We start from the raw sequence: 27,127 nt of genomic DNA on the forward strand, positions 1-27,127 counted from the left end.
AAATGAAAGGGGCTAACAAGTAGACAAAATTTTTAAATAATTTGTGGCCCTGATCCTAAGATCTTTTCCTATCTTCTTTTTTATATTAGCTTTGTAGAATAGGAGGCATATAAAGCACTTGTACTGAGTCCTTCAGCTAAGAACAGCTTGGAGAGTGATATTTTTAAGTAGTCACTTCTTAGCAAGATTTCCTCTAAGAAATACTCTAAACCTTTCAAAGTGACACCAAGAGGCCAACAGTGGCTTTGAAGAAAAAAATGTAACAAGAGTCAACCAGCACTAACTTTAATTATTAGAGATCAATTACTTTGAATGGAACCAATTCTATTTGAATTCTAAAGACTCCATACATTCTTTACATAACTACCATCTACTCTAATGACTCACACAGATGCACACGCGCACAGGTGCCCACACATCCACAAAGAAACCAAATAACTTAAACGAAGATACGGTGCCTGGCTTAAAAGTCATGCAATTTACTTCTAGTGTTTATACGGGCAAATGCTGGTTTGTTTTTGAGACGAAGTCTCACTCACTCTGTCGCCCAGGCTGGAGTGCAGTGGCACTATCTGGGCTCAGTGCAACCTCCACCTCCTGGATTCAAGTGATTCTCCTGCCTCAGTCTCCCAAGTAGCTGGGACTACAGGCGCACACCATCACGCCCAGCTAATTTTTGTATTTTTAGTAGAGATGGGATTTCACTATGTTGGCCAGGCTGGTCTCGAACTCCTGACCTCAGGTGATCTCCCCACCTCGGCCGCCCAAAGTGCTGGGATTACAGCGTGAGCCACCGTGCCCAGCCAATAAATACTGTATTTATACACACTCCCTCTCAGAGATGTTTTATTGCTAAAAAGGAAGAAAATATAATGAAGTTAATTAGAAGCTGTTCTTTTTTATTATAAAAGCTTATTTTCCGCCAGGCACGGTGGCTCATGCCTGTAATCCTAGCACTTTGGGAGGCCGAGGCGGGCAGATTGCCTGAGCTCAGGAGTTCGAAACCAGCCTGGGCAACACAGTGAAACCCTGTTTCTACTAAAATACAAAAAAAAATTAGCCGGGCATGGCGGCATGCACCTGTAGTCCAAGCTACTCGGGAGGCTGAGGCAGGAGAATTGCATGAACCCAGAAGGCGGAGGTTACAGTGAGCTGAGATTGTGCCACTGCACTCTAGCCTGGGTGACCGAGTGAGACTCCGCCTCTTAAAAAAAAAAAAAAGAAGAAGAAAGCTTATTTTCATTTTTTCTTTTGTGCTGTTCTCCCATTGCTGCAAAAAAAAAAAAAATTCTCTTAATCTGTACCTATCCAAAGCCTAACTAAACCAGAAGATGCTTTTTAAGGAATATCTCTCCTCCTCCATTAAAGTCTAACTAGTCCTGTCAATAATGATCCTTCCTTCTCTGAACTCCAACCACAGAAAAAAATTTACTCTTTCTGTTTATATGTATATTCACTGTTTCCTCAACTAGCTAAAGAACTCCTTGAATACAGAAACCTCACTCCACACTTAGGAAATGTTTTACCTCTCAATTATTTTACAAATATTAACTTCATTTACCCTAATCAAGGGCACATGCCTTGCAGTGGTAGGAAGCCAGAGAAGAATCCTATCACTTACTAGATGTGTTAACCTGGGCAAATTATTTCGTCTCTCTTGACCTTTTTCCTTATCCGGATAATAGAACTGTCCTCATAGAGTTATTAATCAGATAATGCATAAAAACCCCTTAGCATCTACCTATGGTTGATAAATGCTAGTTGTTACTGTTACTTGTGAATAGTGGGGAAAGGAAGAAGAATGACACAGCATTACTGATGGAATATACTGTTTTGTTATTAACATATGCTTATATCCATGCCCGAGGAATTATACACATACACCAAAAAAAAAAAAGGCGTTTCTGGAAGAAAAAAATGATAAAAAAAAGAATTTAACACTGTCAACTTGTCATTTAAATAAACTTTACCCTCCACTGCAATTGTTTGCTATTCAATTAAAATTAAGCATTCAGTGATTATAAACTGTTGCTCACAAAACAGTAACAGGACATTATTCTTATATCATTAATTTTTAAAAAATAAAAACAGGCTGGACACAGTGGCTCATGACTGTAATCTCAACACTTTGGGAGGTCAAGGCAGAAGGATCACTTGAGCCCAATATTAGTCTGGACAACATAGTGAGACTCTGTCTCCATTTTTATAAAAAATTCAAAAAAGAAAGAAAAACCACCTGGAATTGGATTTTTGGTGGAATACACCAGCTTAGAATTGTAGGAATAAGAAAGACAATAAATATAGTTTCTCTTTCTATACTTAATATCCAACAAATATGTTAACTTTCTGTTCAAATTTGCTCAAAAACTTAGTGACAAAGTCTTTTAGACGTTCTAAACCATACAGGGTTTACTGATTTGCATTGTGTCAGTGACATTAGGCAGGCACAGGAAACACAAGGACATCTCCCAATCACCTCCTAAAGCTCTAGGAGGAAAACAGACCAAAAATGCATGAACTCAAGATGATAGGACACTGGACTCTGTGGCCACAAGATGATTCAGAAAGTTGGAAACAAAATCTTGTAACAAAGAAAGCAAGAATCTCAGTTTAAACATCAACAATTTTTAACTGTTCACTGCCTAACCACAAAGGCAATCAAGAAATATGTGCTTCAAGCTCAGAAGAGTAATTATCCTAATTTTGACCTCAGAGCCTAGCACAGTGCCTGGGGATCAAGTATTTGCTAAATCAAAGAACAAATGTATCTAATAAATGGTATAAATGAGGACCCTAGAATAAAGTAATTCTCCCTCTTGTGAAACATTAAAATCGATGTAGGAACTATCAAATATTAGATACACAAAAAATGAAATGGAAGAGAAAACCTAACATTACTTTCCAGAACAAGAGAGCCACAAAAAATGTCACTTGCAGGCCTGTGGTATTTTAAGTAGTTAATTCAAACTGTATATGCTACCTTTGTCATCAATACATGCTTATTGTCACAGCTAGAATAGCCAGCAGTTGGCTACATGTTAGGTATCTATATCCCCCTCCTTTTTAAGACTTATGGCAACCCTCTCTATTGATGTAATGGATAAAAGTAAATTTTGTTTCTGCAAATTTTAAACATTACAATCAAAGCAAAATTCTTATTTCTGAATTTCCTGTAAGGGATGACTGGCTCAGGTCTCTACCTTCTGTAATTCCTCCACCAGAACCCTAACAACTTTCACAATGGAGCTCTAAACAACTTCCTCAAAAAAGGCACTACTTTAAAAATAGGTTACTGACATTTTCTGATTAGCAGCCAATCTAAGACTCCCTTTGCCATTGGCGGGGGGGGGGTGTGTTGGGGGGAAAACCTAGCCACTGGAAAATGAGGTAAAGGCTGGCCTTTAATTTAATGCATATAAAATTAAAATACTTCTTAAACTTTTAATGTCTCAATTTATCGCTGACATTAATATTCAATAATTTGTGCTCACATTTTGGCTACTTTGTTTTGCTTTTAAGACATTATGTTATGGTTAACATTCTTTTTTTAACAACATAGTTTTGGCAAAATTCTCCAGCATCCCATTCCTAGCATGAGAATGGCAACAAGGAAAAGCAAGCACATGTTTCTGGAGACTAGATTTGGACACATTTGATGAAAGACAACTCCAACCTTCCCTTAAAAACAGACCCACTTTTCTGACACACCAGTTCACTTACCTCTCCCATCGCTCTTCCCTCCAGAGCAAGTGCTTGAAAATCATGATTCAGTTCATCCATGGAACGCACCTATTGTTTAGAATAGAGAAGGAAAAATCTTCAAGTCAGCATCTTGAATTTTACATACACATTACACACACTTGAAAATTTCTTCTGTTTACTTTCAGACATTGGCAAAGACAATAGCAATGATCAAGTGACTGAGAGATTAAACATTCACTTACCTTCAACCATCAGGGTTCAGCAATGATCCCTACTTTCTCCCCTCCCATTCCCTTATATTTTCAAAACATGAAAAACACAAAATCCAAATAAATGAAAAAGCAAATTCCATCACGAGAATTATGTTAGCTATTTTTCATACTTTTTAATTTAATAAGTAAAGACCAACATTCTGAAGAGCAATGACGTCTTCAAGATGACAATGTGACCTAATGAGTCAAAACATCATGGCTCCTCCCCAGTTGTGAACAGTTACGTTAAATTAGGGAGTGCACTTGATCCAATCCACTATTTCTCTTTGGTAAACCTCAGGAAAGGCGGATGCAAACCCTATAATGAAGTATCCCAATATCTCTCCATATTGGGAGATCCCTGGGGGCTCTCCGAACCTAACCAGGGGGAGAAAATAACATGTCACAAGAATCCCTCCAAACCTTACTCATTGTTAAACGTAACCCTACCCACAGCATAACAATCTCTTTAGGCTTCAATTTACCTATCTCCAAAGCCATTCCTACAAGGTAATAACATCAAGGATGATGTGTGAAATAGGTTATTCAAAACAGTTACAATTCAACTAGTTTACTGGTCTTCTTTGTTATGAGCAGCAAGCATGTCTCTGCTGCCTGGGGCTAGAGTCACTACCTACCCCTGGGCAAGGGATTCAAGAGTACATTCCTTTGTTTATTAAAGACGTAGGCTCCCAGCCTGGAGAACATGGCAAAACTCACCTCTCTACAAAAAATATAAAAATTAGTTGGGCTGTGGTGGCACACACCCAGATACTCAGGAGGCTGAGGTGGGAGGATCACGTAAGCCCAGGAGCTAGAGGCTGCAGTGAGCCGTGATCACACCACTGCACTCTAATCTAGGTAACAGAGCGAGATCCTTTTTCAAAAAAAAAAAGGCTGGGCACAGTGGCTCAAGCCTGTAATCCCAGCACTTTGGGAGGCAGGAGGATCACTTGAGATCAGGAGTTCAAGACCAGCCTGGCCAACATGGTGAAACCCTGTTATCTACTAAAAATACAAAAATTAGCCGGGCGTGGTGGCAGGCGCCTGTAATCCCAGGAGGTTGAGGTGGGAGAAGCACTTGAACCCTTGAACCCGGGAGGCGGAGGTTGAGGTGGGCCAAGATCGAGCCATTGCACTCCAGCCTGGGCGACAGAGCGAGATTCTGTCTCAAAAAAAAAAAAAAAAAAAGACGTAGGCTTTGCTCTTCTGCCTACATGAAAAACAATGTTGACTACCTGAAGCAGGAGTCTCTCAAACTCCTTCCTCTGATCTCCACTACCTTCCAATGTCTGTTTACAATTTCTACCACTGGATAAACGTATTGAGGGTTAGGGCCAAGCAATGAGAGAAGAGAGTATGGAGAACATGAGCCAGAATACAGTTAAGAGAATCAGTTTAAGAATTTTATCTGAGGCAAGATCACTAAAGCCCAGGAGTTCAAGACCAGCCTGGGCAATGTAGTAAAGTACCCCGTCTCTACAGATAAAAATTTAAAAAATAAAAATAAAAATAAAATAGCTGGGCATGGTGATACATGCCTATGGTCCCAACTACTCCGGAGGCTGAGGTGGGAATGCACCCGGGCAGTCGAGGCTCCAGTGAGCGGAAATCACGCCACTACACTCTAGCCTGGGTGACAGAGTGAGAGTCTCCGGGAAAAAAAAAAAAAAAAAAGGATTTAATGAACATGCTGCCTAGCTGCCTATACATTATATCATCTAAGAATCTTAACTGTCAGAACTAACACTCATAAAGATACAGGTGCATTATTGTTTTCAATCACGTATTTTTAAAACCCACAGCCAATACTATGCTACAAATGAGACACGCTGTATCACTAAGATACAAAAGACTGGGAATGCTCACTAAAAATCGAAATTTATAAAACTCAAAGTAAGAGTAAAATTCAGTTAGTTACATGAGCACAAAGAGACAGACAAGGCTTATAATATTGTGGTGTTTTTAAAAGGCCCTGAAATAGAAGCTATGATCATTTTACATGGTGTTTACATTATTTACATGAGCACAATAAATAGACTCCTAAACTGTATATAATAAAAATAAAGGAGTAGGGAGGATGAAGACAGGATGTTAGTTGGGAACTCTACAAATGTTTTATGAAATGATAAACCTTTAGGCCAGCATTAACATTGACGAAGCATGTAAATCAAATGCACAAAGCTCTGTGTCTAGCTCTTTCTGTGGAATCTAATTATACATTTAAATAGAGCTAGACATTTCTTGGAAATCCAAAAATCTACAAATACAGTTTCAACCAGAAATATTAAAAATTCTATTTATATGTCCCAAGGAAACTAACTAGGAGGAGTAAGAAAAAAAGTATGTGCTGTGCATATTTATGGAGCCATCACAACCATCTCAGTGATTATTCCCATTTTAGAGATTAGGAAACTGATCCTCCGAGAAATGCCTTCTCCAACCATTGTTAGGTAGGGAACAGCACAGGAGGAAACTAAGGCTCAGAGCACTTAAATGGCACTGCCAGGATCTTAATTCAAGTCTTCCAAAGTTCAAGGCCCTTTCTGTACCACCATGCTGCCCCCTGGCAGTCAAAGGAAGTTTCCACCTCCAATATTCTATTATTTTACTAGATAAAACTGCTGTCAGTTCCTGCTGTGGGCTTCGATGAATGTGCTCTCTTGGTCTTGCCTTTGCTTTTCACTATCTCTTCCCCTACCTTCAAAACTTGCTCATCCTTGTAGCATTCTCCATTCCTTTCTACACTATCTTCCTGCCACCATTCTCTTTCACCATTTACTTATGCTCTCTTGGATATGTGCACTCTCTCTCCCTGACTCCCCTGGCCCTCTCTCTCTCTCTCTGGTCTCTTCTCTCCCTCTCTTCTCTCTACTCACCCTTCCCACCTCCCTCTTTCAGGGTATCTCCCGCTGCCTCATTTATACAAGAACCACACTCTTTCCCTATCCCTGTATACCACCCTCCTGCCCTACCTCTTATAGTCAACTGTTGAGAAAGGAGGCTCAATTTCTAAAAGTTTTGGTAGTGCAGAAACTCCATTTTAAACCATTCACCCACGTTGACTACATGAGATAAACCAAGTCATTCTCTCACAAAAGTTCTTAACTATTTGGGAACTTATTTATTTCTACTGGGAGCTGTATTTTGTACAGTCACTGGCACAGGGCAGACTCTCCAGACAAAATTCGTCCTAGGAAACAAAACTAACACTCAGAAAAAGATGCTCAAGAATCAAGAGAAATCAAAGAATGAAGGCACTGTAAGAAATATTTGTAAGATATATTTTAGAAGTGAGAAGTATTTTCCATGATAAAGGAGAAAAGCTAGCTGTCAATTATAATCAGAGTAAATGCTCCCATCAAGGTAGAATAAGCCTTTCAAGTTCCTTCTACACTTCCCTTTTCTCTAGCAATCTATTTGAGTGGCAGGTTAATGTTTTGTTTTGTTTTTTGAGACTCCTGCTCTGTCGCCCAGGCTGAAGTGCAGTGGCATGATCTTTTAAAAAAAAAAAAAAAAGGTTTTTAATCAAATAGATAAACCTGGAACTACGTTACCACATTTTGGAAAATGAAAAATTAAAAGCATCACTTTACAAATCTTTTGGCATGTGCCTGTAGTCCCAGCTACTCGTGCAGCTAAAGCAGGAGGACTGCTTGAGCCTCGGAGATGGAGGCTGCAATGAGTCAACCACTACACTCCAGCCTGGGCCACAGTGGGAGACCCTTTTTCAAAAATGAAATAAAGTGGGCCAGGCATGGTGGCTCACGCTTGTAATCCTAGCACTTTGGGAGGCTAAGGCGGGCAGATCACCTGAGGTCAGGAGTTCAAGACCAGCCTGGCCAACATGGCGAAACTCTGTCTCTACTAAAAATACAAAAATTAGCTGGGCATAATGGCGCATGGCTGTAGTCTCAGCCACTCGGGAGGCTGAGGCAGGAAAATCACTTGAACCCTGTCTCTCAAAAACAAATACAAAAAAGAAAAAAAACGTTATTTTCCTTGACTACAATGTGGGCTGGCAGAAATAAAAGGTGGAAATCTAAATACAGGGCTAGGAAGAGAATTAGGAGACCATATTGGTTATCAAGCCAAGAAATAAAGGAATTTTAGAAGACGACCTTACTGATTTTTTTTTTTTTTGAGATGGAGTCTGGCTCTGTTGCCCAGGCTGGAGTGCAGTGGTGCGATCTCGCCTCACCGCAACCTCCACCTTCCAGGCTCAAGTGATCCTCCCACCTCAGCCTCCTGAGCAGCTGGGACTATAAGTATGTGCCACCACGTCCAGCTAATTTTCATATTTTTTGTAGAAGACGAGGTTTCACCATGTTGCCCAGGCAGGTCTCGAAGCTCTGAGCCCAAGTGATGCATCCATCATGGCCTCCTAAAGTGCTGGGCTTACAGGTGTTAGCCACCACGCCCAGCCTACTTTATTGTTTTGAGACAGGGTCTGGCTCTGTTACCTAGGCTGGAATGCAGTGGCGCAATCACAGCTCACTACAGCCTCAAACTCCCACCTCAGCCTCCTGAGTAGCCAGGACTAGAGACACACACCACCACACCCAGCTAATTGTTTTTAATTTTTTTGTAGAGACAAGGTTTCACTATGTTGTCTAGGCTAGTTTCGAATTCCTGACCTCAAGCAATCCTCCCGCCTTCTAAAGTGCTGGGATTACAGGTATTAGCCACCGCACCCAGCCATGGAAAATAAATTCAAACAGACTTGGGCACAAAGGAATTCTGAATTGTAAAAAGTTAACGATCCAAATAGAAATTCAATTATTTGAATAATTACAATTTATCCATTTTTCAAGCAGATATTATTGAACACTGAATCTTAAGCAGAATAAAGCGAATACTGTGTTAAACCACGCATTCTGGAATAAAACCACTAAAAACGACACAGGTTTTGCTAGCGTTCTGGTTCAGTTCTTGTACTTGCTTTGCTGGCATTCTTGTCCTGAACTGCTCAGTGTGTCTTTACAATGAACGTCCCTTTTCTGGAGCCGATTTGACTAGTTGTCTGTTGCCTGATTAGAGAAACCAAACTCAGTTACAACAGTGTATCACTGAGTTGGGGAGTTCATTAAATCACACTGAAAATTTCCATATTTAAACAAATTTACAGGCTCACACCTGCAATCACAGAACTTTGGGAGGCCGAGGTGGCCAGATCACCCGAGGTCAGCAGTTCAAGACCAGCATGGCCAACATAGTGAAACCCTGTCTCTACCAAAAATACAAAAATTACCCGGGTGTGGTGGCTAGTTGACGTATAAGCAAAAGGTAGCAGTCAACATAGAGAAAGAAATGTGCTGAAAGAAGCAGAGACAAGGGACTACAGCGCCCTTAAAAAAAAACAGAAAGCCTCCAAGTATTCAGGAAGCCCCGTATATATTTCTTGCTCTGAGGTTCAGAGTCCTTAGTGTTCTTCCATTAAATCCCCTGAATGTTTGTTAACTAGAGTAGATTTCCATACTTTAATAATAAAACTGCCTTTGCTAGATTATTTCCTCATAAAGACAGGCTATTCGTCTCCACACCTACTTTTGTTCTCCAGGATTTTTTGCATACAGAAACCTAGATCAGGATGGTTCCATTTCACTAAAAGACATCAGAACAATATAATCAGAATAGCTGATGCCAAGAACCATTATGGAAAGGAGATACCAGTGAGAAAACGGCAGGCAAAGAGGAGAAAACTGACAATGAGAAAAGGAAAAAGAATATAAGAATTAACCTAATTCGAATTTAATCATCAAAAGGAAGAAAACCTAGTGAATCTGTTCTACAGCATCTTCTGCACACGATGTATCTGTATTAATAACAACTATTACTAAGACTTACTTTGTGTCTGGTCTTGATCCCATAAATACTTTATACACTTTATCATCTCTTTTAATAGTCATAACTACACGGGAGGTTGAGGTAAGTGGGTGCCTTGAGCCTGCGACCAGCCTGGGCAACATGAGAAAATCCCGTCTCTATTAAAAATACAAAAATCAGCCAAGCATGATGGTGCATGCCTGTAAGCCCAGCTACTTGGGAGGCTGAGGCACAAGAATCACTTGAGCCCGAGAGGCAGAGGTTGCAGTGAGCCGAGACTGCACCACTGCACTCCAACCTGGGTGACAAAACAAGTCTGTCTCAAAAGAAAAAAAAAAAGTCATAACTACCCTGAAAACACAGATACTATTATTCCCATTTTGTAAGCAAAGCAAGAAGTTGGTGGGGCAGTGGCTCACACCTATAATCCCAGCACTTTCGGAGGCCGAGGTGGGCGGATCACCCGAGGTCAGGAGGTCGAGATCAACCTGACCAACATGGAGAAACCCTGTCTCTACTAAAAATACAAAATTAGCCGGGCATGGTGGCATGCACCTGTAATCCCAGCTACTCGGGAGGCTGAGGCAGGACAATCACTTGAACCTGGGAGGCAGAGGTTGCAGTGAACCGAGATAGCGCCATTGCACTCCTGCCTGGGCAACAAGAGTGAAACTCCATCTCAAATAAAAAAAAAAAAAAGAGAAAAGAACAGCAAGAAGTTATTACAGCCCTTAAACAAAATATAGATAAATCATTCTTTCCTAATTACTGGAGGGGAAAAAACCCCAAAAACTTCTTTTGGTATAAACGGCTGCAAAACCTATTGCATGATGTTATGAATGAATGTTCATATCATTTATTAACTGTCAATAACAACAACACCAAACACCAGGCACTGCGCTGCAAAACAGACATTATTCCATTTTATATATAAGGAAACCAAGGTTTACAGAAATTACTTGTCCAAAATCATGTAACTGATAAAGATCCGAAATAGAATTCAAACTCAAGTTTTGTTTTCTTTTCTTTTTTAGTCTCACTCTGTTGCCCAGGCTGAAGTGCAGTGGCACTATCTTGGCTCACTGCAACCCCTGCCTCCCGAGTTCAAGCAATTCTCCTACCTCAGCCTCCCCAGTAGCTGGGACTACGGGTGCGTGCCACTGCACCTGGCTAATTTTTTGTATTTTTAGTAGAGATGGGGTTTCACCATGTTGGCCAGGCTGGTCTCGAACTCCGACCTCGTGATCTGCCTGTCTCAGCCTCCCAAAGTGCTAGGATTACAGGTGTGAGCCACCATGCCCAGCCCAAATTCAGCGCTTTATGCTTTTTACCACTTGTTCCTATTGTCATCAACACCAAGAGCAGACCGGACAGGGTGGCTCACACCTCTACATGGCCAGTACTTTCGAGGCCGAGGCAGGAGGATCACTTGAGGCGAGGCCAGGAGTTCAAGATCAGCCTGGGCAGCACAGCAAGACTCTCATCTCTACAAAAAATATGTTCAGGCAAACATCCTGCTCCCCAGTCAGGGCACATGGCTAAAAATGGGAGGCAAGGATTCGGAGTGCTCTGGGGCCTCAAGCTCTCCAATGGGGCTCAGTGTTCTGTTTTGAAGAATGCTATAAAGTTCCTGGCTATACATGAGGACATGTTTAGGTCTTTGGAGCCACACTCAGAGTACACGAAGGGTAGGAAAAACCACACAAGGCAAAGAGCTTACATCAAGACCAGGCCTAAAATACATTAATGTGGGTGGTTCAGCACAAGGGCAGTTGTATGATGGCTATAATGAAGAACAGTATGACTGTCCCATTTTAGATGAAAATAAGAGTAATTATGAGTCAGATAACCATATGAGAGAAGGTAAAGATATTGCTGATTACCATGGTTGTGGTTTCTTCCCTGAACACTGGCTTCACATAGTTTTTTGTGCTGAGAACAGATACCAACCAGTGTATTGTACACAAGACTTAAACAAGGGGTTATGGTCAGAAGAAACTAAAAGACAATATTCAGTGTGAGATTTTTCACTCTTTACGAAGCCACAATATCCTACAAGGAAAAACCAGGCATCAACTGTTCAGCAACAAACCAGAAGAGCTAGAAAATAATATAGATCAGATCTTGAAATAAATTGAGCAGTGGATCAAAGATCGTAACACTTGGATTTTAAGACTAGCCACTTTACAATCACTCCTGTTGATATTTCTCTGCTGACGTGAAAGAAACTGTCCAAGTATTGGTAACACTTCATTAAAATTATTTTCCAAGACTAGCAGGTGGGCAGTGAAAAGGTTTAAGTCTGGGTATCTATTTCTCCATCAGAAAGCTAAAGATCTAAAATATAATGAATTTAGGCTGGGTGCAATGGCTCATGCCTCCCAGCACTTGGGAGGCCAAGGTGGGTGGATCACTTGAGGTCAGGAGTTTGAGACCAGCCTGGCCAACATGGTGAAACCCTGCCTCTACTGAAAATACAAAAAATTAGCTGAGCGTGGTGGCGGGCGCCTGTATTCCCAGCTACTCAGAAGGCTGAGGCAGGAGAATTGCTTGAACCAGGGAAGCGGCCAAGATTGCACCACTGCACTCCAGCCCAGGCGAAAAAGCACGACTCAGTCTCAAAAAAAAAGAAGAAATATAAGATTATTCAGGATTTAAAATAAAAACTGGCATCATTTAGGGCCCGGTGTGGTGGCTCACGCCTGTAATCCCAGCACTTTGGGAGGCCGCGGTGGGTGGATCACGAGGGCAGGAGATCATCTGGCTAACACAGTCAGGAGGTCAGCAGACCATCCTGGCTAACACGGTGAAACCCATCTCTACTAAAAAATACAAAAAAATTAGCCAGACATGGTGGCAGGGGCCTGTAGTCCCAGCTACTCGGGATGCTGAGGCAGGAGAATGGTGTGAACTCGGGAGGAGGAAGTTGCAGTGAGCCGAGACTGCACCACTGCACTCCAGCCTCGGCAGTAGAGTGAGACTCCATCTAAAAAAAAAAAAAAAAAACCTGGCATCATTTAACACTTCAACTGCTAAAGAATAAATAAATATGGCCAAATGGGTGGATATCTTTTATTACAGAAGAAAATGTAGATGATCTTTAAAGCTAAAGATTAAAAAAAAGAGAGAAATATGTTCAGAGGAGAACTATCAGCTACCAGGCATGCCTACAGTGTTAGTCTCCATGAACTGAGGGGGTAGAAATTATTTAAACAAGGGGGAAAAACTTTAACCTGCGATTACTTCTCTAGTTGATGTGCTCTCCCTTTGCAATGGACTAGGCATTGCAGAAATGCAGACTACTGCTCAAAGACCATGGTAGACACTACTTTCTACACGCTCCTTAAATCTGAAGTAACACCCACCAAGTACCAAACCGCACCTTATTAACAGTGCTATGGTGATTTGTCTCATCTCCCTAAAAATCCCTTGAGTATCTAGCACAGTATCAAAAACATGACAGGCATTACATACAAATATTTGTAATGTGAGAAACTGCCCTTAGTCACACAAGTGGTAAAATAGCAGAAATAGTATTGCTAGAGCTAGGTTCTTTAAGATGATTCTTATCCTTCTTTAAAACACGCACACAAATACACACAACTTCATCTTGCTTTATTTGACTTTTCTGGACATCTGACAATATGTAATATGGGTTTGATTAATATTCATGCCCTTTGATCTGGTAATCCCACTTCTAGGAATGTAACCTAAGCAAATCATGAGAAATATGGGCACAGATTTGTTAACAAACATCTTTAACCTGGTACTGTAATAGGAAAAGATGGAAACAGTCTAAATATAGCAGTAATTATTAAAGCATATACTTAGAGAATTTATATAGCCATTTAAAATGTTTTAAAATTATATATATATATATATATATATATTTTTTTTTTTTTCCTTTTCTCTTTTTGAGACAATGCCTCATTCTGTCACCCAGGCTGGAATGCAGTGGCACAAACACGGCTCACGGCAGCCCTCACCTGCCAGGTTCAAGTGGTCCTCCCACCTCAGCTGTCTGAGTAGCTGGGACTACAGGTGTATGTCACCATGCCTGGCTGCCTTCTTAATTTTTTTATAGCAATGAGGTCTCCCTGTTACCCAGGCTAACAAAAAAAATTTTTTTTGGAGGCGGAGTCTCACTGTCACCCTCGGCTCACTGCAAGCTCCCTCTGCCTCCCGAGTTCATGCCATTCTCCTGCCTCAGCCTCCCGAGTAGCTGGGACTACAGGCGCCTGCTACCACACCTGGCTAATTTTTTTGTATTTTTAGTAGAGACAGGGTTTCATCGTGTTAGCCAGGATGGTCTCCATCTCCTGACCTTGTGATCCACCTGCCTCAGTCTTCCAAAGTGCTGGGATAACAGGCGTGAGCCACTGCACCTGGCCTACCCAGGCTAAAACTTTTTAAACACAGAAAAATGTATGTATGTGTAAGGATTCTATAACGTAGGCTATAGATGGGTGTATATAAAAAGATATGTTAGGCTGGGCCCAGTGGCTCACGCCTGTAATCCCAACACTTTGGGAGGCTGAGGCATGCTAATCACCTGAGGTCAGGAGTTCAAGACCAGCCTGGCCGACATGGTAAAACCCCGTCTCTACTGAAAATACAAAAATTAGCCAGGCATGGTGGCACACTTGTAATCCCAGCTGTGGGAGGCTGTGGCAGGAGAAGTGCTTGAACCCAGGAGGCAGAGGCTGCAGTGAGCCAGAGAGCTGAGATGCTGCCACTGTGCTCCAGCCTGGGAGACAGAGCAAGACTCTATTTCACAAGAAATTTAAAAAAACTCATGCCGGGCCCGGTGGCTCACATCTGTAATCCCTGGGCGACAAGAGCGAAACTCCATCTCAAAAATAATAATAATAATAAATATTAAAAACAAAATACATGAACTGTGTCTTATCACTGAGAATTCTGATTCAGTAGGTCTGGACTTAAGCCCAAGAATCTCTTTTTTTAAAAAAAAATAGAGACAAGGGTCTCACTATGCTGCCACAGCTATTCTTGAACTCCTAGGCTCATGCGATCCTCCCACTTTGGCTTCCCAAAGTGCTGGGATTACAGGCATGAGCCACCATGCCCCGCCAAGAATCTCTTTATTGAAACAGCTTCCTAGCACTGGATGGTAAGGGAAAAAGTAAATATTAAATTCCAATACAGGAAGCTAAAAGCTTCAATGAGATGTGTACGACATACAATAGTGGCATCAAAGGCAGGCACCCAACCTTGGAGAAAAGTGGGAGTAAAGAAGTACATTTATCAGGGATGAAGATACATTAGTTGAAGCTTGAAAGATGAGGAAAAAGCTAGGTGAATGAGGAAGGTAGGGGATTCCAAGTAGAGAAAACTACATAAATAAAAATAGCACTAGTATGCTGAGAAACTGCACAAACTATAAAAATAGGATGGGTATTCACAAAACTACAAATACTTTAGTATAGCCAAAATGGAGCACCAGTAAGGACTGGAGAGGCAAGCTGGGCCAAAACACAAAAGACAGCTGGGCATGCGATGGCATGTGCCTTTAGTGCCAGCTACACAAGGGGGAAGTGACTGCTTGAGGCCAGGAGTTCAAGTCCAGCCTGGGCAAGAAAGTGAACACCCTCATCTGTAAAACTAATAATAAATTTAAAATATATTATATTATATCTTAAAAAAAAAAATAACATGAAAGGCCTCCTATGCTACGAGGAGGAGCTTAGAAGTTATCCTAAAAGCAACAGGAAAGAAAACGCATACACACACAAGTGTGCGAGCAAAAGGGTGAGACATAAGCAGATCGTATCTTCAAAAACATCAATTTGGCAGTGGCACAGACAACGGCTACAAAGAAGAAAAGGGGAGATGGAGGAAAGCCAGCAAGAAGACTACTGAACATCTCCAGGTAAGAAACATGAGCCTATCAAATAAAGCAACATAGGTATTATCTCCGAACTACTGTAGGCAGAAACAGGAGGCAGAAATCTAGGATGGCTCCTAGCATGCCACAGATGGATATATCAACCACAGAAACAGAATACAGTACAGGAATTGAAGGAAATCATTAAATTCCATTTTGAATAGCATCATGCCATTCACTGAGCACTTATGAAAACTAAACTCTTAGGCTTTTTTAATTTCTTTTAACAGATATGGGGGTCTTGCTATGTTGCCCCAGCTGTTCTCCAACTCCGAGACTCAAGTGATCCTCCCACCTTGGCCTCCCAACGTGCTAAGATTACAGGCATGAGCCATCACGGCCAGCCAAAGAGTAAATTTTTTTTTGGAAAAAAAAAAAAAGCTATCCTCTGGGGGGGGGGGGGGGGTGTGGGGCAAGGATATTATACTTTGATATACCTTGGATGTTTGTCCCCTCCAAATCTCATCTGAAGTGTGACTTCCAAGGTTGGAGATGAACCTAGGGTTTAGTGTCTGGGTCATGGGGGCTGATCCCTCATGAAGTACTTGATATCCTCCCCATGGTAATGAGTGAGTTCTCACTCTATTAATTCACACAAGAGCTGGCTGTTTAAAAGTGCCTGGAACCCCTTCTCTCTCCAGCTCCCTCTCTTGACCATGTGACACATGTGCTCCCACTGTGCCTTCTGCCATGAGTAAAAGTGTCCTGAGGCCTCACCAGCAGCAGATGCCATAACTTAGTTCCTGTACAGTCTGCAAAACTGAGACAAATAAACCTCTTTTTGTTATAAATTGCCCAGTCTCCTATATTCCTTTATAGCAACACAAAATGGACTAACATACCTTTTTTTAAAAAAAATGAGAAAGATAAAAATGTGCATACATTACTGAGTGGTTCAAATCATGTAAAAATATTTGAACACTTCCAGGACAAAGCGTATGATTACTCGTTATTACTTCTAGATACAGAAAGGAAACACTTAATACTAAAATAAAATTATCTCTAGGCCAGGCCCGGTGGCTCACGCCTGTAATCTCGGGACTTTGGGAGGCCGAGGCAGGTGGATCATCTAAGGTCAGGAGCTCGAGACCAGCCTGGTCAACATGGTTGGAACCCTGTCTCTACTAAAACTACAAAAATTAGCCAAGCGTGGTGGTGCATCCCTGTAATCCCAGCTACTCGGGCGGCTGAGGCATGAGAATCGCTTGAATCCAGGAGGCAGAAGTTGCAGTGAGCCGAGACTGCGCCACTGCACTCCAGCCTGGGCGACAGCGAGACTCTGTATCAAAAAAATAAATAAATAAACAAATGAAATAAAATAAAATAAAATTACCTCTAGATCTCATTGAATACACCCAACCTATTTCAGCAACCTATATTCAACATATCTACTAACCTTTTTAAAAATCAAACGAGAGATAATTAATGTAAAGGACAGCACTTCATCGGGGGAAAAAAGCTAAATAATTTCGATTTCCAAGGTCTTTTCTAACATCAAAACTCCACTGGAAATGTGTCCACCATCCGCTTTCATTCAAAATGGCAGACCAAGCTCTTAACAGATGATATAAGGTTTGTCTTTTCTTTTTTAACTGTTTGAAATTCAGAAAATACAAAATGGACAAGAGCAAAGCATACTACCTGTAATCTCTCCATGCATACAAATATAAATATTTTGCAGTACTTTCTTCCAGTCCTTAATCCATCTACATCACTTTTAAGGGATACACTGAGCTTAAAGACCATTTTCTTAAAAGACAGGGTCTCACTCTGTTGCCCAGGCTGGAGAGCAGTGGCACGACGTCAGCTCACTGCAACCTCCACCTTCAGGAGTCAAGCCATTACAGGCATGCACCAGCTAATTTTTCTTTTTTTTTTTTTTTTTCTCAGTAGTGACAGGGTTTCTCCATGTTGGCTAGGCTGGTCTCGAATTCCTGACCTCAGGTGATCCACTCGCCTCATGTGCTGGGATTACGGGCATGAGCCACCACACCTGGCCAGAAACAATTATCTTTATAATTCCCTCCTCTCTTTATGAAACTAAGTTTCTCCAAAGGAACAACATATTAATTTCATTGTTTTGCATTTTACAAGGCTTCTGACCCTTAAAAGTGGTATCTTCCTAATTTGGGACAACTGGGTGAGGGAAGCAATTTGACTCAATAAACTCTAACAAATTAAAGAACATTTCTTTTTTTTGAGACGGAGTTTCACTCTTGTTGCTCAGGCTGGAGTGCAATGGTGCGATCTCAGCTCACCACAACATCTGCCTCCAGAGTTCAAGTGATGCTCCTGCCTCAGCCACCCGAGTACCTGGGACTACAGGCACCCCCACCATGCCCGGCTAATTTCTTTTTTTTTCCTTTTTTTGTATTTTTTGTAGAGGTGGGGTTTCATTCACCATGTTGGCCAGGCTGGTCTTGAACTCCTGACCTCAGGTGATCCACCTGCCTCGGCCTCCCAAATTGCTGGGATTACAGAGAACATTTCTTAATAATTAACACCCAATTTGGTGCTTTTAAATACATACAATAACCAAGACTAGGTTAATGAACCATCCCCTTGTTAAAATTCTTAGGGAACTTGCTTTAATAAAGAAAAATTGTCATCAGCAGATCAACCAACTGTATATTCATTGCATCTAAAGAGTTCACAGAGCTCACTGAAAACACCTGTTGTCTACAGTTTACGCACTCCTCTTCCCAGGGTTGTAAACAAGTTTATTTACAGTGTTAGCCTGCAAATACTTCCTTCATAGAGGAAAGAAAGTAGTCATTAACCCCAGTAGAATGTGTGGCTTGGAAAAATTCCAAATCCATAGTGTAAGTTGTAGATGAACTAATCCTCCCATCCCCCATTTCTAATGAGCACTGGCCCTAGTGAAGAAATGTGTTATTTTTGTACCTATACATTACAAATTACACACTCTCAAATCTGAGAAATGAAAGCATGTCTACAGAAAAAAACGTGAACACAAATCTTCATAGCAGCATTATCCATAATAGCCAAAAAGAAAAAGAAAAAAGGCCCATCAACTGATAAGTGGATAAATTAAATGTGGCAGATCTATACAATGAAGTATTATGCAAAAATAAAAAGAAATGATGTACTGATAAATGCTACATACAACATAGATGAACCCTTAAAACATTATGCTAAGTAAAAGAAGGCAGTCACAAAACACACTTCATTTATGTCCAGAATAGGCAAACAAAGAGACAGAAGTGGACTGGTGGTTGCCTAAGACTGGGGAGTGACGGCTACTGGGTAAAGGATTTTTGGGGTAATGCAAATATTCTAAAATTAATGATTATACCTGCACAACTATGAATACACTAAAAACTAAAAACTACTGAATTAAACATTTTTTTTTAAGATGGAGTCTTGCCCTTGTCGCCCAGGCTGGAGTGCAATTGCACGATTTCGGCTCACTGCAAGCTCCGCCTCAGCCCAGCTAATTTTTATTGTGTGTGTGTGTGTTTTTGTTTTTTTTTCTTGAGACAGAGTATAGCTGTGTCACCCAGGCTGGAGTGCAATGGCACAATCTCAGCTCACTGCAACCTCAGCCTCCCGGATTCAAGCAATTCTCCTGCCTCAGCCTTCTGAGTACCTGGGACTAAAGGCATGCGCCACCACACCCGGCTAATTTTTGTATTTTTAGTAGAGACGGGGTTTCACATGTTGGTCTCGATCTCCTGACCTCGTGATCCACCCACCTCGGCCTCCCAAAGTGCTAGGATTACAAGCATGAGCCACCGTACCCGGTATTTTTTTTTTTTTTTTTTTTAAGTAGAGATGGGGTTTCACCATGTTGGCCAGGCTGTTCTCGAACTCCTGACCTCAGGTGATCCACCAGCCTCAGCCTCCCAAAGTGCTGGGATTACAGGAGTTGAGCCACCGTGCCCGGCTGGAATTATACACTTTAAATGGATAAACTACATATCTGTAAAGCTGCTTTTTTTTTTTTTTTTTTGAGACGAAGTCGTCGCCTAGGCTGGAGTGCAGTGGTGCAATCTCAGTTCACTGTAACCTCCGCCCCGACAGGGTTCAGGCGATTCTCCTGCCTCCGCCTCTTGAGTAGCTGGGAGTACAAGCACCCACCCCCACACCCGGCTAAATTTTTTTTGTATTTTCAGTAGAGACAGGGTTTTACCATGTTGGCCAGGCAGGTCTCGAACTCCTGGCCTCAGATGATCACCCACCTCAGCCTCCCAAAGTGCTGGGAATTACAGGCTTGAGCCACCACACTGGCCAAAGCTGCTATTTTAAAAAATCTTTAACAGGCCAGGCATGATGGCTCACACCTGTAATACCAGCACTTTGGGAGGTCAAGGCGGGAGGACTGCTGGAGGCCAGAAGTTCAAGACAAGCCTGGGCAACATGAGACCCCACTTGTACAAGATGATAATAATAATTAATGAATAAAAATAAATTTTAAAATATTTAGGACCCCCAATTTCCACAAACCTAGAACAGTTTTCCTGATGAGACTCATAAAAAATATTAAGAAAGGTACTTCGACCATAAAAGAGCACTTACTAATGGCAACAGACAAATCCACATCTACTAAATCTAGTAAAACCATTAAAAAGCCATCAACAAAAATCAACAGTTCAGGCTGAGCCCAGTGGCTCACACCTGTAATCCTAGCACTTTGGCAGGCTGAGGCGGGTGGATCACTTGAGGCCAGGAGTTCGAGACCAGCATGGTCAACATGGCGAAACCCAGTCTCTACTAAAAATACAAAAATTACCTGGACATGGTGGTGCACGCTTGTAATCCCAGCTACTCAGGAGCCTGAGGCAGGAGAATCGCTTGAACCCAGGAGGTGGAGATTGCAGTGAGCCAAGATCCTGCCGCTACACTCCAGCCTGGGCGACAGAGTAAGACTGTCTCAAAATAATAAAAAAAAAAAAAAAAAAAAAAAAAAAGGGCCAGGGGCGGTGGCTCATGCCTGTAATCCCAGCACTTTGGGAGGCTGAGGTGGGCGGATCACCTGAGGTCGGGAGGTCAAAACCAGCCTCACCAAGGAGAAACCCCGTCTCTACTAAAAATACAAAATTAGCTGGGCGTGGTGGCGCACGCCTGTAATCACAGCTACTTGGGAGGCTGAGGCAGGAGAATTGCTCGAACCCGGGAGGCGGAGGTTGCGGTGAGCCAAGATCATGCCACTGCACTCCAGCCTGGGCAACAAGAGTGAAACTCTGTCTCAAAACAAAATAAACAAAAAAATCAACGGTTTTCAAAAAATACTACACAAAAAAACAAGAGCATTCTTCTGGAGAAGTCTAATAACTGCAGGGTTTTTGTTTTGTTTTGTTTTGTTTTGTTTGAGATAGAGCCTTGCTCCGTCGCTCAGGATGGAGTGCAGTGGCACGATCTTGGCTGACTGTAACTTCCGCCTCCCAGGTTCAAGCGATTCTCCTGCCTCAACCTCCCAAGTAGCTGGGATTACAGGCACATACCACTACACACGGCAAGTTGCTCAGTCTGGTCTCGAACTCCTAACCTCGTGATCCACCCACCTCCGCCTCCCAAAGTGCTGGGATTACAGGCATGAGCCACCACGCACGGCCCAATTGCAAGTATCAACACATGTACACCATTCAAGGCCAAGTTCTTTAACCAAATTCCCAAGTATTAAACTTACCCAACCTACTGCCAATCACTGACCCCACCACTTCTTACATGGAGGTGTAAGATTATATTCACAGCAGGCCAGGTGCAGTGGCTCACGCCTGTAATCTCAGCACTTTGGAAGGCCAAGGCGGGCAGATCATAAGGTCAGGAGTTCAAAAATCAGCCTGGCCAACATAGTGAAACCCCGTCTCTACTAAAAATACAAAAATTAGTCAGGTATGGTGGTGCACACCTGTAGTCCCAGCTACTCAGGAGGCTGAGGCAGGACTCACTTGAACCTGGGAGGTGGAAGTTGTGGTGAGCCGAGATCGCACCATTGCACTCCAGCCTAGGCGACAGAGCGAGACCCAATCTCAAAAAAAGATTACATTCACAGCAAGGAGCAAAATGCCAGGGCAGCCAACAACTACACACTGAGCTGAAGCCACAGTGCTATTATGGCTCTTTACAATATCCAGAAGTCAAAGAAACTGAATGTAAAAAACAAAGAGGAGATCAGAATTCTCTCAAAAGGAAAAAAAAAAAAGACGATTTACCCTACCCTCAGCACTGACTCCTCTCCTGGCATTATGTTGTCAGTTCTTTCATCCTGTATGAATGTTTAAGTCCTTTCACAAAAGTGAATAACTAGATAGATTCTAATTGTTAAGGTATTCTTTCCACACACCCAGAAACCTAATTTTGTACTCAGGCTTTGCCTGCAGAGTATTCAGCAGATGCTGTTGCCTGAGAGAAAATGGGCACATGCACGAGAGACATGTGTGTCTCAGGTGTCATGAAAAGCAAGTAATGACATCCTACTGGCTAGGTGCGGTGGCTCACTCCTGCAATCTCAGCACTTTGGGAGGTGGAGGCGGGTGGATCACCTGAGGTCAGGTGTTCAAGACCATTCTGGCCAACACGCTGAAACCCCATCTCTACTAAAAGTGCAAAAATTAGCTGGGCGTGTTGGCACACACCTGTAATCCCAGCTACTGGGGAGGCTGAGGCAGGAGAATGGCTTGAACTCAGGAGGTGGAGGGTGCAGTGAGCTGAGATCGCACCACTGCACTATACAGCCTGGGCGACAAGAGTGAGACTCCGCTAAAAAAATTTTAAAAAGTCTGGGCGCAGTGGCTCACGCCTGTAATACCAGCACTTTGGAAGGCCAAGGCAGGCGGATCATGAGGTCAGGAGATCGAGACCATCCTGGCTAATACAGTGAAACCCCGTCTCTACTAAAAATACAAAAATTAGCCAGGTGTGGTGGCGGGCGCCTGTAGTCCCAGCTACTTGGGAGGCTGAGGCAGGAGAATGGCATGAACCTGGGAAGCAGAATTTGCAGTGAGCTGATATCACGCCACTGCACTCCAGCCTGGGCAACAGAACGAGACTCTGTCTCAAAAAAAAAATAAATAAATAAAATAAAAATAATAAATAAATAAATAAATAAAAATCTTATGCTTTATAGTTTACAAAGCATTTCAATCACATCTATAACTGAAATTCAAAACACAACTCTTCCTAACTGCTGTTTTTTCCTCTAAGTAAGAATCTCAGGAATCATTACGCTTTCCTCTTTTCTTTAGCCACCAGGACCATCAGGGTAAATTCTTTCTTATTTATTTATTTATTTATTTATTTATTTAAATTCTTTCTTATTTATTTATTTAGTTATTTAGTTATTTATTTATTTTTTGAGATGGAGTCTCGCTCTGTCGCCCAGGCTGGAGTGCAATGGTGCGACCTCAGCTCACTGCAACCTCTGCCTCCCAGGTTCAAGTAATTCTCCTGCCTCAGCTTCCCGAATAGCTGGACTACAGGCACCCGCCACCATGCCCGGATAATTTTTTGTATTTTTAGTAGAGACGGGGTTTCACCGTGTTAGCCAGGACGGTCTCAATCTCCTGACCTCGTGATCCGCCCGCCTCGGCCTCCCAAAGTGCTGGGATTACAGGTTTGAGCCACCATGCCCGGCCCATCAGGGTAAATTCTATAACCCATTATTCTGGTACATATTTCTAACTTTACTCCAATTTAGTTTCCTATCATGACCTTTTATTCCCACAGTCACATCTCACTACCACATATCATACAACTTTTACTAATTTCACATCAAAAACCTTTTGAGGCCAGGCGCAGTGGCTCACACCTGTAATCCTAGCACTTTGGGAGGCTGAGGCAGGTGGATCACCTGAGGTCAGGAGTTCAAGACCAGCCTGGCCAATACGGCAAAACCCCGTCTCTACTAAAAATACAAAAATAAGCTGGCATGATGGCGCACGCCTATAATCCCAGCTACTCAGGAGGCTGAGGCAGGAGAATCACCTGAACCCCGGAGGAGGAGGTTCCAGTGAGCCGAGATCGTGCCACTGCACTCCAGCCTGGGTGACAGCGAAACTGTCTCAAAAAATAAAAAACAAACAAAAAACTACAAAAATTGGCCGGGGGCGGTGGCTCATGCCTATAATCCCAGCACTCTGGGAGGGTGAGGCAGGTGGATCACTTAAGGTCTGGAGTTCGAGACCAGCCTGGCCAACATGGTGAAACTGTGTCTCTACTAAAAATAGAAAAAGTAGCGGTAACCACTACGGAAGTTAAGGTACAAAATGCTTGAACCGGAGGCAGAGGAACCGAGATCCCCACTGCACTCACCTGACAAAGAAGACTTTATAAAACAGGCATAGGACGACCATAACAATTGGAGGTAAAGGAGAATTCTTGAACCAGGAGGCAGAGGTTGCGACTGAGATCCGGTGAAAGGATGAAACTCCATCTCAAACAAATAAAATTAAATTTAAAAAAACCTTCTAAAATTAAACAAGGTAAAAATACATCATAAATATCTCTACAAGTTGCCATTTCAGAGGCATATACAATCAAGTACCATTCAGCATTAGAGAAGAGCATCTGACTGAACTTTTTTTTTTTTTTTTTTGAGACAAAGTCTTGCTCTGTCGCCCTGGCTGGAGTGCAGTGGTGGGATCTCAGCTCACTGCAATCTCCGCCTCCCAGGTTCAAGCGATTCTCCTGCCTCAGCCTCCCAAGTAGCTGGGACCACAGGCACCCACCACCACACCTGGCTAATTTTTGTATTTTTTAGTAGAGATGGGGTTTCACCATGTTGGCCAGGCTGGTCTCTAACTCCTGACCTCAGGTGATCTTGGCCTCCCAAAGTGCTGGGATTACAGGCATGAGCCAATCATGACTGGCCGAACTTTTTTTGTTTACATAGGAACAAAGTAATTCTTAAAGTTATAATCAGGCTAGATTAAAGTTATAGTCAGGCTGGGTATGTGGCTCACACCTTTAATCCCAGTAGTTTGGGAGGCTGAGGTGGGAGGACTGCTTGAGACCAGGAGTTTAAAACCAGCCTGGACAACATGGTGAAACCCTGTCTCTACTAAAAATACAAAAATTAGCCAGGCATGGTGGTACACCCCTGTAATCCCAGCTACTCAGGAGGCTGAGGCACCAGATCGCTTGAACACAGGAGGCTGAGGTTTCAGTGAGCCTAGATAGTGCCAGTTGGTGACAAAGTGAGACTCTGTCTCAAAAAAAAAGAAAAAGTTATAGTTGAAGAAGGCCTGCTGATGATTCTTTTGACCAAGTACATAATGTTAGGCCTTGTGAATTCTGAGCATAATGAAAAGGCTCTAAGAGTACATGCGTAAGAGAAACAAAATACGAAAGATGGATTATTCAGCTTTAACACGTTAACTAAATGCTACTAGCACAAATGCTAAGGCAATCTACCCAGATAGACAAGATTAATTGTCTAAGAGAGTCCATCAGCAGGTAAAACAGAAAGACATCTCTAGGGAATGTCGAGACTCCCCAGTTTGGGAAATACTTGGGCTCCCTCCCAGTTTAACATAGTAGTTCCTGTTAATTACAAGGTATAAAAATTAACTGGAGCTCTTTCCTTTTGTCTCACTGCACTCCTGAGAGCAAGATGGGTCACCAGCAGCTCTACTGGAGCCACTCGCAAAAATTCAGCCAGGGTTCTCTCTCTTGTTGCGTATGCTCAGACCAGCAAGATCTGATCCAAATTACGGCCTCAATATGCCCCACCAGTGTTTCTGTCAGTAAGCGAAGAAAATGGGTTTCATTAAGTTGGGCTGCATTAAGTTGGATGAAGCAATCTTCCTTGAATGGATTATCCAAGGCATCCACCCCAATGAAAGAAACCATGATAGCTCTTTTTTTATATATAATAAAAATAAAATTTTTTAAATCCTTCAAAAAAAAAGACTAACAGCACTGAAGAGTAAGCCTGGTTGACACGTTAGGGGTGGGTATCGGAATACCACTGTAAGATGGCCACACCAAGCAAAAGAAAGAGAAGGTACAAGTGGAGTCAAAATATATTCATCCACTGAATTTTTTTATTTTTTTGAGATGGCATTTCACTCTTGTTGCCCAGAGTAGAGTACGATGGCACGATCTTGGCTCACCACAACCTCTGCCTCCCAGGTCCAAGCAATTCTCCTGCCTCAGCCACCCAAGTAGCTGGGATTACAGGCGTGAGCCACTACACCCCACTAATTTTGTATTTTTAGTAGAGATGGGGTTTCTCCATGTTGGTCAGGCTGGTCTCGAACTCCCGACCTCAGGTGATCAGCCCGCCTCGGCCTCCCAAAGTGCTGGGATTACAGGTGTGAGCCACTGCACCTGGCCTCATCCACTGATTTTTGCCTGGCTCTCTGGAATTATCTCCTATAGGCTGTCAATCTATGGTGGATACTGATATATCCTAGTGCTAAAAGAGTGCAAGCAAAGTGGGTAAGCTCTGTGGAACTGTCCTCCAAATTTCCCTTCCCCCAGGGCAGACCTTCTACCTATCTCTGTCCCTCATAATCCAGTACAGAGGATACAGTTCAACCAATCGACTTTAAATTTTTTGCCCTATTTCATCAACCAGTTTATCTATCCCACAGCAGTTTACAGAGAAAACAGATTTCACAATACAAGAATAAAACACTCTCAAGTCAAAGACTTGACCTTCGGCTTTTACTAATGAAATTTTCAATGTTATTCAGGAAAGAATAAAATCTAAAGGTATAAAAATTACTGTTAAAATAAGTAACTTTTTTTTTTTTTGAGACGGAGTCTTGCTCTGTCACGCAGGCTGGAGGGCAGTGGCGCGATCTCGACTCACTGCAAGCTCCAGGCGCCCACCACCACGCCCAGCTAATTTTTCGTATTTTTAGTAGAGACGGGGTTTCACCGTGTTAGCCAGGATGGTCTTGATCTCCTGATCTCGTGATCCGCCCACCTCGGCCTCCGAAAGTGCTGAGATTACAGGAGGGAGCCACCGGGCCCGGCCCAAAATAAGTAACATTTTCAAATACACAACTCATTTAGGTGGCAAGGTGTGTTTTCTAGTGCTTCCTAGTATTTGTTTTTTATAATTTCCTTTTTTTCATTCTTTTTTTTTTTTTTTTTTCCAAAGAGACAGGATCTCACTGTCACACAGGCTGGAGTGCCTGAACTCCCCGGGCTCAAGTGATCCTCCCGTCTCAGCCTCCTGAGTAGGACTACAGGCATATGCCACCACGCCCAGCTAATTTTTTTCCTTTTTATTGTAGAGACAGGGTCTCACTATATTGCCCAGGCTGGTCTCAAACTCCTGGCCTCAAGCAATCCTCCTGACTCAGCCTCCTGGGTATCTGGGAATAGAGGCAGGAGCCAATGTACCCAGCTTTGTTTTCTAGTATTTTGCTCCATATCCATTATCTTTTTTTTTTTTTTTTTTTGAGACAGTCTTGCTCTGTCGCCCAGGCTGGAATGCAGTTGCCGGATCTCGGCTCACTGCAACCTC

At 42.5% G+C, this 27,127-nt stretch overlaps 1 protein-coding gene across 17 annotated transcripts in view; it reads right to left on the reverse strand.

The window, feature by feature from the left end:
* PUM1 (pumilio RNA binding family member 1) overlaps nucleotides 1-27,127 on the reverse strand; it is a 112,974-nt gene that overhangs the window by 71,691 nt on the left and 14,156 nt on the right. For all 17 annotated transcript variants that reach the window (XM_058441944.1, XM_058441941.1, XM_058441946.1 and 14 more), the window contains one exon: nucleotides 3,721-3,789. In XM_058441944.1, coding sequence (XP_058297927.1) covers nucleotides 3,721-3,789 — 69 coding nt within the window. The remainder of the gene's footprint in view (nucleotides 1-3,720; nucleotides 3,790-27,127) is intronic.

This window comes from Hylobates moloch, unplaced genomic scaffold (assembly GCF_009828535.3).
Source record: "Hylobates moloch isolate HMO894 unplaced genomic scaffold, HMol_V3 SCAFFOLD_8, whole genome shotgun sequence".
Classification (NCBI taxonomy): domain Eukaryota; kingdom Metazoa; phylum Chordata; class Mammalia; order Primates; family Hylobatidae; genus Hylobates; species Hylobates moloch.